The 26,441-nt window shown below is 35.8% G+C and overlaps 1 protein-coding gene across 1 annotated transcript in view; it reads right to left on the minus strand.

The window, feature by feature from the left end:
* FSIP2 (fibrous sheath interacting protein 2) overlaps positions 1–26,441 on the minus strand; it is a 117,412-nt gene that overhangs the window by 44,578 nt on the left and 46,393 nt on the right. Inside the window, exons 14-15 of the mRNA XM_057746510.1 lie at positions 12,460–12,517; positions 1,866–1,902 (exon numbers count right to left, since the gene is read on the minus strand). Coding sequence (XP_057602493.1) covers positions 1,866–1,902; positions 12,460–12,517 — 95 coding nt within the window. The remainder of the gene's footprint in view (positions 1–1,865; positions 1,903–12,459; positions 12,518–26,441) is intronic.

The raw sequence follows: 26,441 nt of genomic DNA on the forward strand, positions 1-26,441 counted from the left end.
ATGAACCAGATTATTTCCAACAAAGCATTTCTCAAACAGATGCGGTCAAAACATTTGGGTGTCTTCAGAGGCATCTGTCTAGCTAAGATGTAAGGATGAAAAAGTCATTTCTCCTCCCATTCTCTGCTACAGGGGTGGGCCTGTGATATGTATATATGTAAATGACTACAGCTAATTGCTAAGATTTATTTGATAGGCAACAAAATATTGGATGGAGATTGAATGGCTTTGTATCCAACAAAAAAGTATCAGTGGAAACTGTCTTAGGAAGGCTGACAATAGGTGATGCAGTGAAGGAACAGATGAGTTTAGATAGAAAATAAGGGCAAGGCTAGAACTGAGTCTCAGAGTCAGGAGGGCTGAGTGAGGATAGGTGTTGGAGAATTCCTCATTTTGAGCTGGAAATAAGAACTCAGGGACCAGCTTTGAATGACCATTTCCTTAGTGGTCAATGGTGCTATCCTACATTTAAACTGGACCAAGACTAGAAACAGAATCTATCTGTTTCTATATACCTCTACGTATGTACTGAAAATGTACTTTGGACTTGCAAAAAATCCTCTTGCCTATAATAAATAGTATGTTTTAAATTGTTATTACTCTTAAAACATAAAAAGCAATAAACACAAGTAATTGGCAACAAAACCTGGAAGGCTGGCATGTAGACAGGAGGATAAACAATGGGATTCTTGTAATGGGGCTGTTCACACACAAATGTTCCCTTAAGTTAGCCCAGAATTATTCCCATTTCAGACCAACATTCAAAAGATAAGTTAACACCTCTGTAGCATACTCTCTCCTGACACATTAAAGACTGTTTGGGGGCACCCCAGGGAAAGCCATTTTATTCTGCTCTCATTTCTGAATCTCCTAATACATTTTTGCATTTATTAACATATAAATATGTTACAATGGCTAGTGGTCTGAAAAACATATTTTGGGTGATAGCATATGTCATATAATACTTATATAATCACATCCAAAATCAAATATTTTAGGAATAAAACAAAGCAATTATTCTAATCTACCAGGACATATAAACTAAGACATTCAATATATATTATTTTTCTTAGTACCAGTGATAACAATATACCTACATTATTACTCTTAGGCTAGGTATTAAAAAAAGTTTCCAACCTTGATATATGAAAGAAACATATTCCTAGAGTTTACTATGTAGTAAAATATGATAAACAGCACCTAGTTTGCAGTTGCTTTCCATTATAATATTAAACTGAGAAATATTCCCTTGAATCAAACCTTTCATTTTGCTACCTGTTCTATGAATTGAGTCCATGTGAAAAAGTATGTCAGAATATATGTTGTTTTCCAACCTCTTTCTCCTTCCTGACTGGTCTGATTGGATCCAGAATTAGGCCTCATAAATACACCCCCTTATCCAAGTCTCAGCTCATAGGTGACCAGGTACCTATATTTTATGTGACCTTTTTAGGTGACTAGGGCACTTCCCACAAAATTGGACAGAGACAAAACCAGGCATGCCAACTCATCAGCCAAGTCTGTGAAGTGATATTGTGTAATGGCTTCCCATGACAGAATGGGTTTATGGTTATTTGATGCTATTCTTATAATGCTAGGTCCCTTAATTCCCCCTCCCCTGACTCCCTGCCCATCCCCATGAAACCTCTTCCTGAAGGGCCAAAATTATCTTTTGATGAGAACTTTAGGCTCCTGAAAATTCTAATAACTGAAGTAAACGTTAAAGAAGAAAAAAAAAAGGGAAAAGGGGAGACATATCAAATAATGATTACTCATTATTTGATTCATAGATTTTTTTTCCTATTATGACACATACAAGGATATCATTAATATGCTACTTTATCAATGAGGTTTATGATACATACTTTTTCTTGCAAGCAATTTTGTAGGAGGTTCTGTTGTCTGTAAAGTCAAGAAAGGTTGATGATTTAGTTATTACTTAGGGTCAAGTACTTATGTAGCTTTTTCCAAAACTTATAATCATTGAATTAGTTTCTTCTCTTTATTATCTGAGAGTTTTTTTTTTAAAGAAATTTGAAAGAATAAACTTTCTTTTTGTCCACCCCCTCCCCCCACCGACCACACCTATTTCTCTTCCTTCTCTGATTTTGGCCCACATAATTTATTAGAGGAGTAGAATTGTACCTACTGCATAAAAAAGTCTCTATTTGAAAACTCTAATTCTGACCCATGTTAGCCATTCCTGCTTTGTGGTTCTCTGGGGAAGGGCACAGACTTGGAAGGAGAGAGTGAGCTAGTCCTTTCTGTTTGCTAAAAGGCAGCATGAAGTGGCAAAACATCTGACCAGAGCTTCCAAATAATCCTTAACTTACACTTTCAAATCCCATAGTCCTACCCATACTCTCATCAAACAGTAGTAAGGAATTATGTCATGACTATTCAATAACTATGGGTTAAAATCATAAATTTATAGCCATATTAAATACCAATTTAGATGTAGCCATTTGTATGACAATATTCTATCATGTTCTAATTAGATTTATCATGATATACTAATGAAATAACATAGTTTTATGAATGTAAAAATTAAAGAACTCAATAGAAATTATAGAATAACACAAGATTTAAGACTTTAAGTTCTGATTTATTTTTGTATATTTCAGATATATTTATTTTCATATATTTCAACATAGGCTTATCTTCTTTGCTTATTTTCTTCCTACTTTCTTAAAAGAAAATTGATACACCTTTTTCACTTTTCCTAGGCCTATACTTTACATTATAAAATTGAGTTTGTGTTGTGCAGCAAGGAGAGCTGGGATCCTGCTCCAATAGCAATGAGCATCACTGACCTGTGAAGACCACACTCAGAGGAAACAAACTTAGACTGAAATCAGTGTTAGCTTACTCATCCACTGTGTTCACATAAGATTTCTGAAGAATGTGTATACACTTAAATGGGTTCCTTCAGAAGGGTGACAAGATTAGAAGGATTTGAGCTCACCTTCTCTCATGAAAATACCAAAAACACAACTTAACTGCTAAATGGCCATCAACAGAAAAGACTGGAACCTATCAAAAAAGATATTCTACATCTAAAGACAAAGAAGCAGCCACAAAAAGATGGTAGAAGGGAGGCTTTCATGACATAATCAAATCACAAAGTGGAAACTAATTATATTGCAGAGGTTCTCCCACAGGGCTGAGAGTTCTAAGATCCACATCATGTTCCTGAGCCTGGGGGGTCTTGTATCAGGAGGAAGAACCCCCAGAGCATTTGGTCTGAGGGCCCGTGGGCCTTGAGTACAGGAGCTCCACTGGACTGGAGGAGAAAAAGACTCCACTCTTGGAGGGCGCAAACAAGATTTCACATGCACTAGGACTCAGGGCAAAGCAGTGACTCCATAGGAGCCTGGGCCAGACCTACCTCTGGGTCTTTGAGGGTCGGCTATGGCCCACTGAAGGGGCAAGAACACTGGTGGTGGAGGCCTCAGGGAATATTTCTTGGCGTGAGCTCTCCCAGAGGTCATCATTTTGACACTGAAACCTGGCCCCACCGAACAGCTTGCAGATTCACTATTGGGATGCCTCAGGCCAAAAAAACCAACAGGGTGGGAACACAGTCCCACCGATCAACAGACAGCCTGGCTAAAGTCATCCTGAGCTCTTGAAACAGCCCTATCCACTAGAGGGACAACAGCCAGCTCCACCCACCAGTGGGCAGGTACCAGGCCCTCCCACAAAGAAGGCTGCACGAGCCCCTGAACCAACCTCACCCACCAGGGGACAGATGCCAGAAGCAAGAAGAACTACCATCCTGTAGCATGCAGAGTGGAAACCACAAACAGAAAGACAAAATGAGACACCACAGAGATATGTTCCAGGTGAAGGAATGAGGTAAAATCCCAGAAGAACAACTAAGTGAAGTGGAGATAGGCAACCTGCCTAAGAAAGAATTCAGAATAATGATAGTAAAGATGACCAAGATCTCGGAAAAAGAATGGAGACACAGACTGAGAAGATACAAGAAATGTTTAACAAAAAGCCAGAGATTTAAAGAACAAACAGAGATAAACAATACAATAACTAAAATGAAAAGAAATACACTAGAAGGAATCAATAGCAGAATAAATGAGGCAGAAGGACAAATAAATGAGCTGGAAGACTGTCTGCTGATAATCACTGCTGTGGAACAGAATAAAAAATGAAAAGAAATGAGGACAGTCTAAGAGACATCTGGGACAATAATAAACACACCAACATTCGCATTATAGAAGTCCTAGGAGGAGAAAGAGAGAGAGATAAAGGGCCTGAGAAAATATTTGAAGAGATAATAGCCAAAAAATTCCCTAACATGGGAAAGGAAACAGTCACTCAAGACCAGGAAGCACAAAGAGTCACAAACAGGGTAAACCCAAGGAGGAACACACCAAGACACATATTAATCAAATTAACAAAAATTAAAGACAAACAGAAAATAATTACAGCAACAAGGGAAAAACAACAAATAACATACAAGAGAATCCCCATAAGGTTATCAGCTGATTTTTCAGCAGAAACTCTGCAAACCAGAGGGGAGTGGAATGATATATTTAAAGTGATGAGAGGGAAAAACGTACAACCAAGAATACTCAAACCAGTAAGGCTTTCTTTCAGCTTCAACAGAGAAATCAAAAGCTTTACAGACAAGCAAAAGCTAAGAGAATTCAACACCACCTAACCAGCTTTACAACAAATGCTAAAGGAGCTTCTCTAAGAGGAAAAGAAAAGGCCACAACTAGAAACAAGAAAATTAAGAATGGAAACACTCACCAGTAAAGGTAAACATAGAATAAAGGCAGGAAATGATCCGTACACAAACATGATATCAAAACCATGGTGAGATAAGGAGAGTACAAATGCAGGATATATATTTGAAATTAAGAGACCAGCAACTTAAAGCAGTCTATACATAAGCAAGGTTGTTTTATCAAAAACTCATAGTAACTGCAAACCAAAAATTTACAGTAGATACACATGAAAAGGAAAAGGAATCCAAACACAAAACTAAAGATAGTCATCAAATCACAAGAGAAGAGAGAAAAAGAGGGAATAAAAAAGACCTTCATAAACAAACCCAAAACAATTAAGAAAATTGCAATAGGAACATACATATACATAATTACCTTAAATGTAAATGGATTAAATGCTCCAACCAAAAGACACAGACTGGCTGAATGGATATTAAAAACAAGACCCATATATATATGCTGTTTATGAGATTGCCACTTCAGACCTAGGGACACAAACAGACTGAAAGTGAGGGGACAGAAAAAGGTATACCATGCAAATGAAAGTCAAAAGAAAGCTGGAGTAGTCATACTCATATCAGACAAAATAGACTTTAAAATAAAGACTATTACAGGAGACAAGGACACTACATAATGATCAATGGATCAACCCAAGAAGAAGATATAATAATTGTAAATATATATGCATCCCACATAGGAGCACCTCAATATAGAAGGCAAATACTAACAGCCATAAAAAGAAATCAACAGTAACATAATAGTAGTGGGAGATTTCAGCACTCTACTTTCATCAATGGAAAGATCATCCAGAGACAAAATCAACAAGGAAACAAAGGCCTTAAATGACACCTTAGACCAGATGGACTTGACCGATATTTGTAGGAGATTCCATCCAAAAGCAGCAGAATACACATTCTTCTCAAGTGCACATGGAACATTCTCCAGGATAGAGCACGTGCAGGGCCACAAAATGAGCTTGGTAAATTTAAGAAAACTGAAATCATATCAAGCGTCTTTTCTGACCACAGCACTGTGAGATTAGAAATCAACTACAGGGACTTCGCTGGTGGCCCAGTGCTGAAGAGTCTGCCTTCCAGTGCGGAGGACACGGGTTCGATCCCTGGTCATGGAACTAAGATCCCACATGCCGTTGGGCAACTAAGCCTGCATGCCATGACTACTGAGCTCATGCACCTCAACTGGAGGGCCTGCATGCCTCAGCTGGAGGGCCTGTGTGCCGCAAACTACAGAGCCCACGCACTCTGGAACCCTTGTGCCACAATTACAGACCCACGTGCCCTGGAGCATGTGTGCCACAAATAGAAAAAACCTGAAAGCCACAACTAGAGAAGCACATGCACCGCAACAAAGAGCTCACACACTACAACGAAGGATCTTGATGCCTCAAGGAGGATCCTATGTGCTGCAACTAAGACCTGATAAAGCAAAAAAAAAAAAAAAGAAGATATCAGCTACAAGAGAAAAAAAAAACTGTGAAAAGCAAAAACAAGTAGAGGCTAAAAAATACATTACTAAAGAACCAATGGATCACTGAAGAAGTCAAAGAGGAAATCAAAAAATACCTATAGACAGATGACAATGGCAACATGATGATATAAAATCTATGGGATGTGGCAAAAGCAGTTCTAAGAGGGAAGTTTACAGCAATACAATCTTACCTCAAGAAACAAGAAAAATTTCAAATAAATAACCTGAACTTAAACATAAACCAACTAGAGAAAGAAGAACAAATAAAGCCCAAAGATAGTAGAAGGAAATAAATAAAAGATCAGAGTAGAAATAAATGAAATAAAGATGAATGATAGGAATGATCAATGAAACTGAAAGCTGGGTTCTTTGTAAAGATAAACAAAATTGATAAACCTTTAACCAGACTCATCAAGAAAAACATGGACAGGACTCAAATCAGTAAAATTAGAAATGAAAAAGAAGTTACAACTGACACCAGAGAAATACAAAGGATCATAAGAGATGACTATAAACAACTATATATGCCAATAAAATGGACAACCTAGAAGAAATGGAAAAATTCTTAGAAAGGTACAACCTTCTAAGACTGAACCAGAAGGAAATAGAAAATATGAACAGAGCAGTCACAAGTACTTAAGTTCACACTGGTTTGTTGTAAGCTTTTAAATCACAAAGTCTAGGACTTGATGGCTTCACAGGTGAATTCTATTAAAAATTTAGAGAAGAGTTAACACTTATTCTGAAACTATTCTAAAAAATTGCAGAGGAAGGAACATTCCCAAATTCATACTATGAGGCCACCATAACCCTGATACCAAAACCAGAAAAAGATACCACAAAAAAAGAAAATTACAGACCAGTATCACTGATAAGCAAACATGTAAAAATATTCCACAAAGTATTAGCAAACTGAATCCAATAATACATTAAAAGGATCATACACCATGATCAAGTGGGATTTATCAGTATGATATACCACTTTAACAAACTGAATAAAAACCATATGATCATCTCAATCAATGCAGAAAAAGCTTTTGACAAAATTCAACACCCATTTATGATAAAAACTCTCCAGCAAGTGGGCACAGAGGGAACCTACCTCAACATAATAGAGGCCATTATATGACAAACCCACAGCTAACATCATACTCAATGGTGAAAAGCTGAAACCATTTCTTCTAAGATCAAGAAAAAGACAATGATGTCCAGTCCTGCCAATTTTATTCAACATAGTTTTGGAAGTCCTAGCCATGGCAATCTGAGAAGAAAAAGAAATAAAAGGAATCCAAATCAGAAAAGAGGTAAAACTGTCACTGTTTGCAGATGACATGATACTATACATAGAAAACTCTAAAGATACTTCTAGAAACCTACTAGAGCTCCATGAATTTGGTAAAGTTGTAGGATATAAAATTAATACACAGAAATCTCTTGCATTTCTATACCCTAACAAAAAAAGATCAGAAAGAGAAATTAAGGAAATGATCCCATTTACCATCACAGAATAAAATAACTAGGAATAAACCTACCTAAGGAGAGAAAAGACCTGTACTCTGAAAATTATAAGACACAATGAAAGAAATTGAAGACAACACAGATGGAGAGATAAACCATGTTCTTGGATTGGAAGAATCTATAACATCAAAATGACAATACTACCCAAGGCAATCTACAGATTCAGTGCAATCCCTATCAAATTACCAATGGCACTTTTCACAGAACTAGAACAAAAAAATGTAAACATTTGTATGGAAACACAAAATACCCTGAATAGCCAAAGCTATCCTGAGAAAGAAAAATGGAGCTGAAGGAATCAGGCTCCCTGACTTCAGACTACACTACAAAACTAAAGTAATCAAAACAGCATTGTACTGCCATAAAAACAGAAATATAGATCAGTGGAACAGGATAGAAAGCCCAGAAATAAATTCACACACCTGTGGTCCATTAATCTATGACAAAGGAGGCAAGCATATACAATGGCAAGAAGACAGTCTCTTCAATAAGTTGTGCTGGGAAAATCTGGACAGCTATATGAAAAGAATGAAATTAGAACATTCTCTATCATACACAAAAATAAACTGAAAATGGATTAAAGACCCACATGTAAGGCCAGATACTATAAAACTCATAGAGGAAAACAGGCAGAACTCTCTGCCATAAATCACAGCATGATCTTTTTGGATCCATCTGCTAGAGTAATGAAAACAAAAACAAAAATAAGCAAATGGGACCTAATGAAACTCAAAAGCTTTTGCACAGCAAAGGAAACCATAAATAAAATGAAAAGACAACCCACAGAATGAGAGAAAATATTTGCAAATGAAGCAACCAACAAGGGATTAATCTCCAAAATATACAAACAGTACATGCAGCTCAAAATATACAAACAGTACATGTGGTTCATACAACCCAATCTAAGCAGACATTTCTCCAAAGAAGACATACAGATGGCCAAAAAGCACAGGGAAAGATGTTCAACATTGCTAATTATTAGAGAAATGCAAATCAAAACTACAATGAGGTATTCACCTCACACTGTTCAGAATGGCCATCATCAAAAAGTCTATAAACAGGGAATTCCCTGGCCTTCCAGTGGTTAGGGCTCTGCACTCCACTGCAGGGGGCCTGGGTTCATTTCCTGGTTGGGGAACTAAAATCCTGCAAGCCACACAGTGTGGCCAAAAAACAAAAACAAAAACAAAAACAAAAACCCCAGCAAAAAAGAGGTCTATGAACAATAAATGCTGGAGAGGGTGTGGAGAAAAGGGAACCCTCCTAAACTGTTGGTGGGGATGTAAATTGGTACAACCATTATGGAGAATAGTATGGAGGTTCCTTAAAAAACTAAAACTAGAGCTACCATATGATCTAGCGATACCACTTCTGGGCATATATCTGGAGAAAACCATACTTCAAAAAGATACATGCACCCCAATGTTCATGCAGCACTATTTATAACAGCCAAGACACAGAAACAGCCTAAATGTCCACTGAAAGAGGAATGGATAGAAGATGTGGTACATATATACAATGGGATATTACTCAGCCATAAAAAAGAATGAAATAATGCCATTTGCAGCAACATGGATCTACCTAGAGATTATTATAGCAACTGAAGTCAGACAGAGAAAGACATATATCATATGATATCACTTATATGGGGAATCTAAAAAAATGATAGAAATGAACTTATTTACAAAACAGAAACAGACTCACAGACTTTGAAAAGAAACTGATGGTTACCAAATGGGAAAGGAGGGGAGGGATAAATTTTGAGTTTGGGATTAACATATATATACACTACTATATATAAAACAGATAATCAACAGGACCTACTGTGTAGCACAGGGAACTCTACTCAATATTCTGTAATAACCTGTATGGGAAAATAATCTGAAAAAGAATGGATATATGTATAACTGAATCACTTTGCTGTACACCTGAAACTAACATTGTAAATTCACTACACTCTGAGATGAAATATACATTTTTAAATAAATAAAATAAAATTTTCCCAAATCTAAAATTCAATTATGAGAAACAGCAAGACAGAATTATGTCCCAAATCTTGGCAGAAAATGAAAACCTCCCTGGTTTCAGCTCAGACATCAAGCTTTGCAGCAACAGTCCATACTTAGACTAGTACCTTTTGCAGTACACAACCTGGAGCCTGAAAGATAATGTCAGTGACATGTTTTTATCTTTTGACCTCCTTATTTTTTCAGGATCTATTTTTTTAGGTCAACCTAAGCATAGTTTTTGTTTTGTTTTGTTTTGATATCTGCAACCTAACTCTCCCAGATTTATTTTTCTATTCTTTTCACATTATACTGTGGGCACCAAATGGAACTCAAGGGGTCCATTGCATTGATTGATACCTGTCTGCAACAGACTTTCTGCCCCAAAGGCATGCATAAAGATCCAAACAAAGAGCAAAGACCTAAGAATAAACATAACTAAATAACTGAGAAAACTTCAGAAGAAAACCACTAAAAAACAATTGTAATAATCAGATAGAGGTTGATGTAAGCGAAAATGGCAGAGTAAAGATATCTGAAAATTTACTCCTTCTTAAAAGTAATGGGTAAACTGGCAAAATTTTTTCATTATTTTATAATAAATGTTTTTCATAGTCAATTTTTTTTTCAGTTTTTAGAACTCTGAAAATTAACCAAAGACTTTCAGCATTCCAGAGAGTGCTTACTCAAGAAAAATAGATAATCTAGGTGAGAATCGTGAGCTTTGTGACGTTTTAACCTGCCCTATTTCCATCCTTTTTCTCGGCAACATGGTATCTTTGAAAAAGAACACCTCACAATCACAGGGGCACAGTTTTCTTCCTTGTGGTATCTGCCAAATATCTAGCATTATGCATCTAACAAATAAATTCCCATTTAAAGTCTTTTGGATTTGGGCCTACCCTCTCTAATCCAAAATGAAGCCTTTGTGCAGGCCACTAATGGACTTTTAGAAGTGGTTCCTAGTCTCTTCCCATCAATTTTTCTTATATATTTCTGTTGGAGTTATCCATCAGGTATACTAATTTGACCATACCATTCCCCTTCCAAACCATCAGAGTATTTCCCAATAAGTAAACTATAAATTTCTGACCACAGTATGCAAGGTAGCAAGCAGACTTACTGCCTTCTTCACTCTGTTACTTCTTACATCTTCCATCCCAATAATATAAATATACTCATTATCTAAGTGTAATGCTTAACTATTGAAACTGTTTACGCCCACTGCTATCATACTTGCTTTGTCTTCATTCTCTTGGTCTTGAAATTCCATATCTATTTTATAAATCTTTCTGTATGCTGTCTGTATTAACATTAGAAAAAACAGAACTAATCAATAGACAAAAGGGAGGGAGAGATAGGGTGGATGGTAGAATACATGTAATGATTCCACAGTAAAGTGTTATGAAATCTGGAGTTAAATCAGAATGAGAAGAATGTGAATGGGTATGATGGGCAGAGTCAGACCAGAAAGTATTGTTAGCTATGTTTTGTTTGTATTCTGACAGGGTGTTAGGCTGGTTGGGTGCAATTAAAAGTATTTTTCCCTCTCAAGTTGGGAGGGAGTGGTGAAGAAGCTCCAGAGTTTCTCATCCTACTGAGTAAAAATTTTTAATGAGAAAGTATCCGAAGTATTTGCTATGGAAGATTCAAGTGACTCTGTACTTCTATAATCTTGGGTGGAGAAAAATAAAGAGGCAGCAATTAAGAATTTATTATGATCTTTCTCTAACCATTTCTATATAGAGGCAGATATTTATATTTAATAAACATTTATTTATTCAATAACTAAAATAAAAATGGCCATTTTGTACAAATGATCACCATTCTTCCACTGTGTTCTATTTCTTTACACTGGACTAGTCCAGTTTCCTTCTTTCTGCATCTATTACAGTGTTGTGTATCCTATGAACTCTCAGTAAGTCAGTTAAACCTATGTTCATCAGCCCTAAAGTCAAGATCCTACTTCCAAGAAAGCTTGGTCTGAATATGTCAACACTATTTACCACCATATATCACTTAACTCTGTCCAACCATTTTCACAGGAATTTGGGGTTTGTAAGTCTATCCTGGACCTTATTTGGCTTATTGATACTTTTTTAAAAGGTGATGGTGTTAAGTCTAAAATGATAAGTCTCTCTCTGCTCTAAAGTTGAGAAAGCCAGTATGAGGAATAAAAATCCCTCAGGCTCCCCAAATTTATTCTCCAGAGACTTGAAAATTCCATCATTAGAGATTATTATTTTTGATTATATTGCAAATACACTGTAGAATAGGAATGACTAATTTAAAAATTAAAAATTAAAACTAATCTACCATCCTTAGGAAGCAAGTAATCTCAAAAGGTTTAAGGAATGGTAAATATTTCAAAGGGGAGACAAGTCCAGATCCTGGAAAGCTCCCTGAAGAGGAGAGGTCATGGTGAGATACACTTGAAAGTGGCATGAAGACTCTGAATACAGGGTATGTGTAGAACCACAGTGGGGATAAGGAAATACAGAAGGAAAAGGAAGAACATTAACTTTGTCTACTTTACAATTTAAGCTTAGTGATGAGAATTTGCAAAAGACATGTATTTCAATAAATCTAATTAGAACTACAAGAATGGAGGATCCAAGTAATTACTGCTTTTTAACATCACCCATGTACTTATTAGAAAGTAACATAATTATACATTAATTTTTTTAGATACTTACGTATTTGAGAAAACACAAGAAGGGAAAACACCCTGGGCTGTGGCAGGAGCCTGAGGTCCTATTTACCAGAAAAAGAATATAATTAGTTTGCATCCTTCCCAACAACTTTTAAAATGATAATATCCTCTAATAGTTCTTTATTCTCTGTTGTCACAGTTTTGTTTAAAAGCCTCCAGAGACTCTCCACAACGGAGTCTAAATTCCTTAGCAAGGCATAAAATATACTATACAATCTTATGTTCTTCTCTACATCTCCAGTGTCTTCTCTGGCTCGTCTTCCATGTGAATTCTATGGATCGGAGGCACAGAATAATTTATTTCCTAAATGTGTCATCTTTTTCATGCTTCTGGGCCTTTGTTTTTGCCATTTCCTTTGTCTAGAGCACCTTGTGCCCTCTTTAAACTTCTTATCTCTTAGGTCTCATTCAGCTTGTGTTAACTCCTCTAGAAAGCTTTCCTTGAAACTAAGTAAATAAATATTCTTCTCTAGTGCTCCTAAAACATTCTACCCATTTCTATTATAAAACTCATTATGCTATATTGTAATTAAAGGTTTACTTTTCTGACTCCCTGATTATGACATAAATTTCCCACTCTATCCTCAACTTATTTTTTGAGAATACTATTTAATTAATGTTTCCTCAACATTTATTCATTGATTTGTTGGCCATTAATAATCTCTTCCCACTCAAACATCATCTAACTCGCTTTGTATGTAATCTAGCAAGACTTCATTATTGGATTTTAGTAAAGATTCTAGATATAGATGATATAGGAAGTTTTTATGCACAAACCTCTACAGGCACACTGGATTTGGTGTTTGTTAATTATGCAAATACACAAATGAATGAAAATTTTACACAAAAAGAATTTCCCAGTTATAGAAAGTAGTGTTAGTAATTAGAGCCTGTTCAAAGTCAAGTTTAATTGGTAACTCTTGTTTCTCCCAATAAGTGAGTAACCAATAGGTACCAATGATACGTAAAAAAGTCTTACTTAAATCCTATGAACCTTTTTGAGTTTGTGTAGATATGTTTTGTGTGTGTGTGTGTTCAGATTTGGAGAAGTAGTACCTGAAATTAACAATTCATAGACCTGAGAAATTCAGTGTGAGGATAATACAATTTTAAAAGGAAAATAAAAAACAAACTCTTCTGTGGTTTTCATTAATATGCTGGAGTAAATATTCTAAAAATATTTTCCTAGAATTCTGTATAAAATATTAAAACCATCCTCTTAAAAACAGCTAAGCTTTCAAGGAGGTAAGAGAAGTCTTTGAGAGTAAAAACTTGAGGGGAAGACAGATATGGAATTGTAAGCAGATGTTGAAGCTAATGCCTGCCCTATGCTCATTGGCCATAACTGCAAACTTAATGGGTAGCCAGGGGATTTAAAACCATATATCAGACTCAAACCAGATGGAAATTAACAGTAGAGCTTGTGAAAATACACTGGATCTCACAGAGCTACACCCTTGGTGAAAGAGTTGACTTAAAAAATGATCATGCCACAGAGGTAGCAGCACAAACAAATTACACCTTGGCATCAGCTGTGGATAGAGGAAAAAGAGGAGAAAATAAAAATATCTCTTAAGAATTCATGACCACAGATTATCTCTTATATGACTCTGAGGTTGAAATTCACTATATGGTCCATAAAACTCCAAATGAGAAATTAATTTAAAATGAACCTGTATTTATGGCTCTCCCAGATACCTAGCAGAAGCATATGAAAAGGAGATGGTTCAAGATGACAGAGTAGAAGGATGTGAGCTCACTCCCTCTTCCAAGAGCACTGGAATTACAATTAACTGCTGAACAATGATTGATGGAAACACACTGGAACTCACCAAAAAAGACACCACACATCCAGAGACAAAGGAGAAGCTGCAATGAGACAGTAGGAGGGGCGTAATCACAATAAAATCAAATCCCATAACCACTGGGTGGGCGACTGAAAAACTGGAGAACAGTTATACCACATAAGTCCACCCACTAAAGTGAGGGTTCTGAGACCCACAGCAGGCTTGCCAACCTGGGGGTCTGGCAATGGGAGGAGGAATCCCCATAGAATCAGACTTTGAAAGCCAGTGGGATTTCACTGCAGGACCTCCACATGACTGGGGGAAACAGAGACTCCACTCTTAGAGGGCACACAAAAAACTGTGCACACCAGGAACCAGGGGGAAGGAGCAGTGACCCCACAGGAGACTGAACCAGACTTACCGGCTGGTGTTGGAGGGTTGCCTGCAGAGGTGGGGGACAGCTGTGGTTCACCGCAGGGAAAGGGACACTGGCACCAGGGGTTCTGGGAAGTGCTCATTGGCGTGAGCCCTCCCAGAGTCTGCCATTAGCCCCACCAAAGAGTCTGTAAGCTCCAGTGCTGGGTCACCTCAGGCTAAACAACCAACAGGGTGGGAACACAGCCCCATCCACTGGCAGACAATCAGAGTAAAGCTTTACTGAGCTCTGCTGACCCAGCCCTACCCACCATCAGTCCCTCCTATGAGGAAGCACACACAAACCTCTTAGATAGCTTCCTCCACAAGAGGGCAGACAGCAGTATCAAGCAGTAGCAGCAGTATTTCCTTCTGTGGAACTGAAAACCACAGCCACAGAAAATTAGAGAAAATGAAAAAGCAGAGGACTTTGTACCATATGAAGGGACAAGATAAAACCCCAGAAAAACAACTAAATGAAGTGGAGATAGGCACCGATCCAGAAAAAGAATTCAGAAAATGATGGTGAAGATGATCCAGGACTTTGAAAAAAGACTGGATGCCAAGATCGAAAAGATGCAAGAAAGGTTTAAGACACAGAAAAAATTAAAGAACAAACAGAGAGAAGCAACACAATAACTGAAATGAACCAATAGCAGATTAATTGAGGCAGAAGGGCGAATAAGTGACCTGGAAGACAGAATGGTGAAATTCACTGATGCAGAACAGAATAAAAAGAAAAAAGAATGAAAAGAAATGAAGACAGCCTGAGACCTATAGGACAATGTTAAATGCACCAACATTCGCATTATAGGGGACCCAGAAGGAGAAGAGAGAGAGAAAGGACCTGAGAAAATACTGGAAGAGATTATAGTGGAAAGCTTCCCTAATGTGGGGAAGGAAATAGCCACCCAAGTTCAGGAAGCACAGAAACTCCCAGGCAGGATAAACCCAAAGAGAAACATACCAAGACACGTAGCAGTCAAACTGAGAAAAATTAAAGACAAAGAAAAATTATTAAAAGCAACAAGGGAAAAATGACAAATAATATACAAGGGAACTCCCATAAGGTTAATAGCTGATTTCTCAGCAGAAACTGTGCAAGCCAGAAGGGAGTGATACGATATATTTCAAGTGATGAAAGGGAAGAACCTATAACCAAGAATACTCTACCCAGCAAGGATCTCATTCAGAGTAGACAGAGAAATCAAAAGCTTTACAAACAAGCAACAGCTAAGAGAATTCAGCACCACCAAACCAGCCTTACAACAAATGCTAAAGGAACTGCTCTAAGTGGGAAACATAACAGATGGACCTACAAAAACAAAAACAAAACAATTAAGGAAATGGTAATAGGAACATACATATCGATAATTACATTGAATGTAAATGAACTAAATGCATTAACCAAAAGACACAGACTGGCTGAATGGATACAAAAACAAGGCCCATATATATGCTGTCTACAAGAGACCCACTTCAGACTTATGGACACATACAGACTGAAAGAGAGGGGATGGAAAAAGATATTCCATGCAAATGGAAATCAAAAGAAACTGGAGTAGTGATACTCATATCAGATAAAATAGATTTTAAAATAAAAAATGCTACAAGAGACAAGAAAGGACACTACATAATGATCAAGGAATTGATCCAAGAAGAGGAGATAACAATTACAAATACATATGCACCCAATATAGGAGCACATCAATACATAAGGCAAATGCTAACAACTATGAAAGAGGAAATTGACAGTAACACAGTAATAGTGGGGGACTTTAACATCCCACTTACACCAATGGACAGATCATCCACACAGAAAATTAACAAGGAAACATGAGCATTAAATGACACAATAAACCAGCTAGATTTAATAGATATCTATAGGACATTACCTCCAAAAACAGCACATTACACTTTACCCTCAAGTGCACATGGACCATTCAACAGGATAGATCACATTTTGGGTCACAAATCAAGCCTTGGGAAATTTAAGAAAATTGAAGTTGTATCAAGCAACTTTTCTGACCACAATGCTATGAGATTAGAAATCAATTACAGGAAAATATCTGTAAAAAACACAAACACATGGAGGCTAAACAATATGCTATTAAATAATCAAGAGATCACTGAAGAAATCAAAGAGGAAGTCAAAAAATACCTAGAGACAAATGACAATGAAAACACAATGATCCAAAACCTATGGGATGCAGTAAAGGAAGTTCTAAGAGGGAAGTTTATAGCAATACAATCCTGCCTCAAGAAACAAGAAAAATCCCAAATAAACAATCTAACCTTATACCTAAAGAAACTAGAGAAAGAAGAGCAAACAAAACCCAAAGTTAGTAGAAGGAGAGAAATCATAAAGATCAGAGCAGAAATAAATGAAATAGAGACAAAGAAAACAATAGCAAAAATCAATAAAACTAAAAGCTGGTTCTTTGAGAAGATACATAAAATTGATAAACCTCTAGCAAGACTCATCAAGGAAAAGAGGGAGAGGACTCGACTCAATACAACTGGAAATGAAACCAGAGAAATTACGATGGACACTGCAGAAATAAAAAGCACCATAAGAGACTACTACAAGCAAATATATGCCAATAAAATGGAAAACCTGGATGAAATACACAGATTCTTAGAAAGTTATAACCTTCCAAGACTAATCAGGAAGCAGTAGTAAATATGAACAGACCAATCACAAGTAATGAAATTGAAACTAATAAAAAATTCTTCCAACAAACAAAAGTCCAGGACCAGATGGATTCACAGGTGAATTTTATCAAACATTTAGAGAAGAGCTAACACCCATCCTTCTCAAACTCTTCCAAAACATTGCAGAGGAAGGAACACTCCCAAACTCATTCTATGAGGCCACCATCACCCCGATACCAAAACCAGACAAAGATACTACAAAAAAAAAAAAATAAAACTACAGGCCAATATCACTGATGAGTTTAGATGCAAAAATCCTCAACAAAATACTAGCCAACAGAATCCCACAACACATTAAAAGGATCACACACCATGATCAACTGGGGTTTATCCCTGGAATGCAAGGATTCTTCAATATACACAAATTAATCAATGTGATACACCATATTAACAAACCGAAGGATTAAAAACCACATGATCATCTCAATAGATGAAGAAAAAGCTTTTGACACAATTCAACACCCATTTATGATAAAAACTCTCCAGAAGGTGGGCATAGAGGGAACCTGCCTCAACATAATAAAGGCCATATACAACAACCCCACAGCAAACATCATTCTCAATGGTGAAAAACTGAAGCATTCCCTCTAAGATCAGGAATAAAACAAGGATGTCTACTCTCGCCACTACTACTCAACATAGTTTTGGAAGTCCTTGCCATAGCAATCAGAGAAGAAAAAGAAATAAAAGGAACCCAGATTGAAAAGAAGTAAAACTGTCACTGTTTGCAGAGGACATGATAGTATACATAGAAAATCCTAAAGATGCCACCAGAAAACTACTTGAGCTAATCAATGAATTTGGTAAAGTTGCAGGATAGAAAATTAACACACAGAAATCTCTAGCATTTCTATACACTAACAATGAAAGATCAGAAAGAGAAATTAAGGAAACAATCCCATTCACCATTGCAACAAAAAGAATAAAATACCTAGGAATAAACCTAACCAAGGAGGTAAAAGACCTGCACTCAGAAAACTATAAGACACTGATGAAAGAAATCAAAGATGACACAAACAGATGGAGAGATATACCATGTGACTGGATTGGAAGAATCAACATTGTGAAAATGACTATACCACCCAAAGTAATCTACAGATTCAGTGCAATCCCTATCAAATTACCAATGGCATTTTTTACAGAACTAGAACAAAAAATCCTAAAATTTATATGGATGCAGAAAAGACCCCAAATAGCCAAAATCATCTTGAGGGAAAAAAAAATGGAGCTGGAAGAATTGGACTCTCTGACTTCAGACTATACTACAAAGCTACAGTAATCAAGACACTATGGTACTGGCAGAAAAAAGAGAACTATAGATCAATGGAACAGGATAGAAAGCCCATAAATAAACTACAGTCAACGAATCTATGACAAAGGAGGCACGGATATACAATGCAGAAAAGGCAGCCTCTTCAATAAGTGATGCTGGGAAAACTGGACAGCTACATGTCAAAGAATGAAATTAGAACACTCCCTAACACCATACACAAAAATAAACTCAAAATGGATTAAAGACCTAAATGTAAGGCCAGACACTATAAAACTCCTAGAGGAAAACACAGGAAGAACACTCTTTCAGTAAATCACAGGAACATCTTTTTTGACCCACCTCCTAGAGTAAAGGAAATAAAAACAAAAATAAGTGGGACCTAATGAAACTTCAAAGCTTCTGCACAGCAAAGGAAACTATAATCAAAACGAAAAGACAACCCTCAGAATGGGAGAAAATATTTGCAAATGAATCAACAGACAAGGGATTAATCTCCAAAATACATAAAGCAGTTCATGCAGCTCAATATCAAAAAAGCAAACAACCCAATCAAAAAATGGTCAGAAGACCTTAATAGGCATTTCTTCAAAGAAGACATACAGATGGCCAAGAGGCACATGAAAAGCTGCTCAACATCACTATTAGAGAAATGCAAATCAAAACTACAATGAGGTATCACCCCCTCACACTGGTTAGAATGGGCATCATCAGAAAATCTACAAACAGTAAATGTTGGAGAGGGTGTGGAGAAAAGGGAATCCTCTTGTACTGTTGGTGGGAATGTAAATTGATATAGCCACTCTGGAGAACAGTATGGAGGTTCCCTGCAAAACTAAAAATAGAGTTACCACATGACCCAGCAATCCCACTGCTGGGCATATACCCAGAAAACACCATAATTCAAAAAGACACATGCACTCCAATGTTCATTGCAGCACTATTTACAATAGCCAGGTCATGGAAGCGACCTAAATGCCCATCAACAGATGAATGGATAAAGAAGATGTGGTACATATATACAATGGAATACTACTCAGCTGTAAAAAGGAATGAAATTTGGATATTTGTAGAGACATGGATGGACCCAGAGACTGTCATACAGAGTGAAATGAGTCAGGAAGAGAAAAACAAATATCGTATATTAACACATATATGCAGAATATAGAAAAATGGTACAGCTCAACTGGTTTGCAAGGCAGATATAGAGTCACAGATGTAGAGAACAAACATATGGACACCAAGCGGGGAAAGCAGCTGGGGGGAGGGGGTTGGGGGAGGAATGAATTGGGAGATTGGGATTGCCATATATACATTACTAATAAGAAAAATTCTGTCAAATTGTTACAATTTATAAGCAGTTTATTGTATGTCAATTGTATCTCAATAAAGCTCTTAAAGAGAAGAAAAGAAGTATTGAAAAAATTTTGAGAGCTTTATTGAAGTACAATTGATATTCACAAAACTTTATGTATTTTATGTGTTTTGAGTTTCTACATAGTAATACATACAAAGCATAGAATTCTGTCAAAAATGAGCTAACATATAATACATCCCTGTCACAAACAGACAAATGTGAAGAAAGAAACCAATATGCCTGTTATGAGGAAAAAAAAACCACTAAAATTTGACCTCAAAGATTTCAGATATTGGAATGAGCAGATATAGAATATAAAAATGTGCATTTTATATATTTAAGTATGTAAAGAAGTAACTGGAAATCACAGGAACAGAACCTATCAAACAAGTCCAATCAAATCTGAAAAATAATGACACATTTTATAATATATATAATATACATATTTAATCAAATAAATAGAAAGGTATATTAAATTTATAGAATAGTAAAAGAGATATAACTGAAGAGGGAACTGGTGAAATGGAAGACAAAATTGAGGAAGTTAACCAGAATGCAAGAGAAAAATGGAAAATATGATGGTTCTTAGAGGATGTAGAAGGAGAGAGGGAGGGGTGCATTTGTGTGTGTGTGTGTTTACACAGATATAACTAGAGTTTCAGAAAAAAAGAAGAAAGAAAATGAGGAGAGGTAATATAGGAAAGAAAAACAGCTGAGACTTGTCCAGAACTGCTCATCACAGTGATACTAAAGTGAAACAAATGAAAGATCTTAAAAGCAGCCTGTGGTGTGTGTGTGGTGGGGGTGGGGGGTTGTCGAGGGGGATGTGGGAGGAAGGATCACTGACACAGGAATTAAGTAGAACAGAAAGTAGATCATTTAAGTAGAAGCATAGTTTTAATGTGCTAAGAAAAAATAAGTGTCCCTGAGAATTGGTATACCCAGCCATAATTATATCCCATAACATGGATAAAATAAAGACAGTTTTACTAAATAAAATCTGAGAGTTTACTCCCAAGACACATTCTTTAATCATAATTCTAAAGAATGTATGTACTTTAGGGAGAATGAAGGTGATTCTATAAAGTATCAAATGCAAAAAGGAATGATGAACAACAATAATAAAATGGCAAACATGTCAGAGAATAAAAATAAAGCTTGACTGTATGAAAAATAGGAAAGTAGTTTACTTTTGAATTTTTTACCAGATAAATTATTAGTTAAATATGATATGAGATAGTGATTAGAAGTAAATTTTTCTAACTTTGATTTTTACTTTAAGTATACATGTTAAAATTTAAGGGTAATTGTCAAAAGAAATATATAGTAAAAATTTTCCTAAACAGTAGAGGAAAAACTGGATTAAAAATACATTTAATATTTTAAAAGAAAGGAAGAAAGGATAAATTAAATATATATATATTTATAAAAGGAGAACAAACTGAAAACATACGGCAGTAAAAATCTTCCAAAAATCTGTAATTAACATAAATGTAAATAGTTTAAATTCAGTTAAAAAGCAGAAATTCTCATACTGAATTAAATAAAGCAAAATCCAGAAGTCAAGTATTTATAAGAGATGTATCTACACATATAAAGACTCTAAGATTGAAAGCTGATACAACTATAGTAACATTAGGCAAACTGAATTTAAGAGAGAATGCATCAGTCAGGATAAAGGTCACTACATAATAATAAGAATCTCAGTTCAGTAAGATAACCCTGGATATGACTAATAACCTCGATCAAGAAATAAAAACGTGGATATAACTATATAGAAGAGTTGAAAAACTATCTTATTCCCAATAATTTTCTGAACAAAGGATTTTGAAAGTATATAGACTATTTGAACCACACAACTAAACACCTCAGTTGAATGGAAATATTTAGAATATTGTACTTCAAAATTAACAGTATTCATTGTGTTCATATAATGTCCATTACATGAGCATTAAACAAATTAATCATGTATGCTAAGCAAAAAAAAAAAATTAGTTCTTCAGATACTTCAAAGGCTGGTGCTATAAAGGCCATGTTCTCAGTCTACAAAGCAATTAAATTAGAAATCAGTAACAAAAAGAAAAACAAATCCATTTTACTTGAAATTTTAAAACTCATAAGTACAAAATAACACACAAAATTGGAATTTAGATATGATTTAGAGTAGAACAGAAATACTGCACATCAAATTCTGCAGTACATTTCTAAATCTCTTTCGTACATATCACCAATTTAGTGTCATACACAGTTCTAAGCAATTGACAAATATTTATTGAATTGCCATAGCAATCATATGAACAACATATTATTATTATTCTCATTTTATAGTTGGAAAAACTAAGTAACAGAGAAGTTAACTTGGTCAAACATAAATTTTAAGTGTTCTAGTGTGGATTCAACTTAAGTAGTCTGGGGTCAGAGTATGTGTTCTTCCTGATATGCTATCCTACCTTTTAATAATCTGATCTGTATGGATAGGATATATGATAAATTTATGCCATTAAATTTGAAAATTTATTACAACAAAGTTGAAAATTCAGATGAATTGAATAAATTTAAGAACAGTCTACCATCCCCCCCAAACTTGCAAAGAAATGAAAAACAGGAATAATTCTGAATCACTAAAGTAATTGAATTTGTAGTTTAAAGTTTCTGTCACATAGTCAGGACCAGGTTATTTTGACAGTAATTTCTACCAAAAAATTATGAAATATATGATTCTAACTTTAGAAACTTCAGAAAATAATAAAGAGGTAATATAACTCAATGCTAGTATAATCTTGTACAAAAACCAGACCAGAAAACTATAGAAAAGGAAAATTACAGCCCAACTTCTCTCAAGATCCTGGCTGCTAAAATCCTACAAAAATTACTAGGAAACCTAATCTAGAAAGGTATAAAGAAGATAATACATGATGAAGAAAATTGATTTAATCAAGAAATGAACAATTGTTCTAAGAATAAAAAGTGACCATCTCAACAACAGATACATAAAAAAGTCAACATTCACTGATAATACCTTAGCAAATTATAAACAGAAGGGCATTTTCTTAACCTGGCATCTACCTAAATATTATAGTGGACATAATATTTAATGGTGAATGATTTTTAAATATTTTCTTTTAAATCAAATAGAAGATAAAAAGCCCACTTTCATCACTTTATTCACCATTTCTCTGAAAGCCCTAGAAATGGGAGTGTACAAGAAATAATTTAAAAATATTAAGATTGCAAATGAAGTAACTCATCTTTCATTATTTGCAGGTAATGTGTGTATCTTAAAAAAACAAAAGAAGCAACAATAAGGAATAAGAATTGGAGAATTTGAAGAGGTTGTGGGACACATGACCTACCTAGGGTTCTTGGAGGGTCTCCTGGGGAGGCAGGTGTTGACTATACCTCACTGTGGGGGCAAGGGAACTGCTAGAGGAGGCCCTAGAAAATATTAATTGGTGTTAGCTCTCTCGATGGGCCACATTTTGGCAGCAAGAACCAACCCCACCTAACAGCCTGCAGGCTCCAGTGATGGAATGCCTCAGGTCAAACAACCAGCAAGACAGGAACCTAGCCCTATCCATCAGTGGACAGGGTACCTAAAATCATACTAAGCTTATAGACATCCCAAAACACACCCCTGGACATGGCCCTGCCCACCAGAGGGAGAAGATCTAGCTCCACCCACCAGAGGGCAGGCATCAGTCCCTCCCAACAGGAAGCCTGCACAAGTCCCTGGACCAAGCTCACCTACCAGGGAGCAGACACCAGAAGCAAGGGGAGCTATGATTCTGCAGCCTGCGGAAAAGAGACCACAAACATAGTAACTTAGCCAAAATGAGATGACAGAAATATATTGGAGAAAAAGTAGCAAGATAAAAACCTAAAAGAACAACTAAATGAAGAAGAGAAAGGCAATCTATCTGAAAAAGAATTCAGAGTAATGATAGTAAAGATGATCCAAAATCTTGGAAAAAGAATGGACGCTCAGATCAAGAAGATATGATGAATGTTTAACAAAGACCTAGAAGAACTAAAGAACAAACAGAGATGAATAATACAATAAATGAAATGAAAAATACACTAGAAGGAATCAATAGCAGAATAACTGAGGCAGAAGAATGGATAAGTGAGAGCTGGAAGATAGAATGGTGGAAATCACTGCTGAGGAACAGAAAAAAAAAAGAATGATGACAGTCTCAGAGACCTCTTGGACAACATTAAACACCAATGTTTTAATTATAGGGGTCCCAGAAGAAGAATAGAAATAGAAAGGGCCTGACAAAATATTTGAAGAGATAATAGTTCAAAACTTTCCTAATATGGGAAAGGAAATAGTCATCCAAGTCCAGAGAGTCCAATACAGGATAAACCTAAGGAGAAACACACCAAGACACATATTAATCAAACTAACAAAATTAAATACAAAGAAAAAATATTAACTGCAACAAGAGAAAAACAACAAACAACATATAAGTTAATCCCCATATGGTTATCAGCTGATTTTTCAGTAGAAACTCTGCAGGCCAGAAAGGAGTGGCATGATATATTTAAAGTGATGAAAGGCAAAAACCTACAACCAAGAACACTCTATCCAGCAAGGCTGTCATTCAGATTTGATGGAGAAATCAAAAGCTTTACAGACAAGCAAAAGCTAAGAGAATTCAACACCGCCAAACCAGCTTTACAGCAAATGCTAAAGGAACTTCTCTAGACTGGTGAGAAAAAAACAAACCCACAAGAAAATCACTAATTGGAAAGCTCACTTGTAAAAGCAAACCTACAGTAAATGTAGGAAATCATCCATACACAAATATGATATCAAAACTGGCAACCACGAGGAGAGTACACATACAGGAAATGGGAATTGCATTTGAAATTAAGAGACCAGAAACTTAAAACAGCCTTGAATATATATATAGGCTTCTATGTCAAAACCTCATGGGAAATGCAAACCAGAAAACCACAATAGATACACACACAAAAAAGAAAAAGCAACCCAAACATATTAAAAATGGTCATCAAACCACAAGAGAAGAAAATTGAGGAAGGGAAGAAAAAAGGCCTACAAAAACAAACCCAAAACAATTAAGAAGATGGTAATAGCAACATACATAGTGATAATTACCTTAAATATAAATGGATTAAATGCTCCAACCAAAAGACACAGACTGGATGACTAGATACAAAAAGAAGACCTGTTTATATGCTGTCTACAAGAGACCAACTTCAGACCTGGGACCCATACAGACTGAAAGTGAGGGGATGGAAAAAGATATTCCATGCAAATGGCAATCAAAGAAAGCTGGAGTAGCAATACTCATATCAGACAAAATAGACTTTAAAATAAGAAACAAGGAAGGACATTACATAATGATCAAGGGATCACTCCAAGAAGATATAACAATTGTAAATATATATGCACCCAACATAGGAGACCTCAATATATAAGGCAAACACTAATGGCCTTAAAAGGGGAAATCGACAGTAACACAATAATAATGGGGGACTTTAACACCCCACTTACACCAATGACAAATCATTCAGACAGAAACTTAATAAGCAAACACAAGCCTTAAATGACAAATTAGATCAGATAGACTTAATTGATATTTACAGGACATTCCATCCCAAACCAGCAGAATATACTTTTTTTTCAAGTGCACACAGAAAATTCTCCAGGATACATCACAACTTGGGTCACAAATCAAGCCTCAGTAAATTTAAGAAAATTGAAATCATATCAAGCATCTTTTCTGACTATAATGCTATGAGATTAGAAATCAATTACAGGAAAAAAACTGTAAAAAACACGAACATGTGGAGGCTAAACAATATACTACTAAATAATCAAGAGATCACTGAAGAAATCAAAGAGGAAATTAAAAAAATGCATAGAAACAAATGACAATGAAAACACCACAACCCAAAACCTATGGGACACTGCAAAAGCAGTTCTAAGAGGGAGGTTTATAGCAATTCAATGTCACCTCAAGAAACAAGAACAATCTCAACCTAACCTTACAGCTAAAGCAACTAGAGAAAACAAGAACAAGCAAAACCCAAAGTTAGTAGAAGGAAAGAAATTATAATGATTGGAGTATAAATAAATGAAATGAAGACAGAAACAATAGCAAAGATCAATGAAAGTAAAAGCTAGTTCTTTCAGAAGGTAAACAAAATTGATAAACCTTTAGAAAAACACATCAAGAAAAAAAGGAGAAGCCTCAAATCAATAAAATTAGAAATGAAAAAGGAAGGTACAACTGACACCACAGAAATAAAGTATCATAAGAAGTTATAGGCAAATAAAATGGACAACCTAGAAGATATGGACAAATTCTTAGAAAAGTACAACCTTCCAAGACTGAACTAGGAACAAGCAGAATATACGAACAGACCAATCACAAGTACTGAAATTGAAACTG

Source organism: Hippopotamus amphibius, chromosome 8, assembly GCF_030028045.1.
Source record: "Hippopotamus amphibius kiboko isolate mHipAmp2 chromosome 8, mHipAmp2.hap2, whole genome shotgun sequence".
In the NCBI taxonomy this organism is placed as follows: Eukaryota; Metazoa; Chordata; class Mammalia; order Artiodactyla; family Hippopotamidae; genus Hippopotamus; species Hippopotamus amphibius.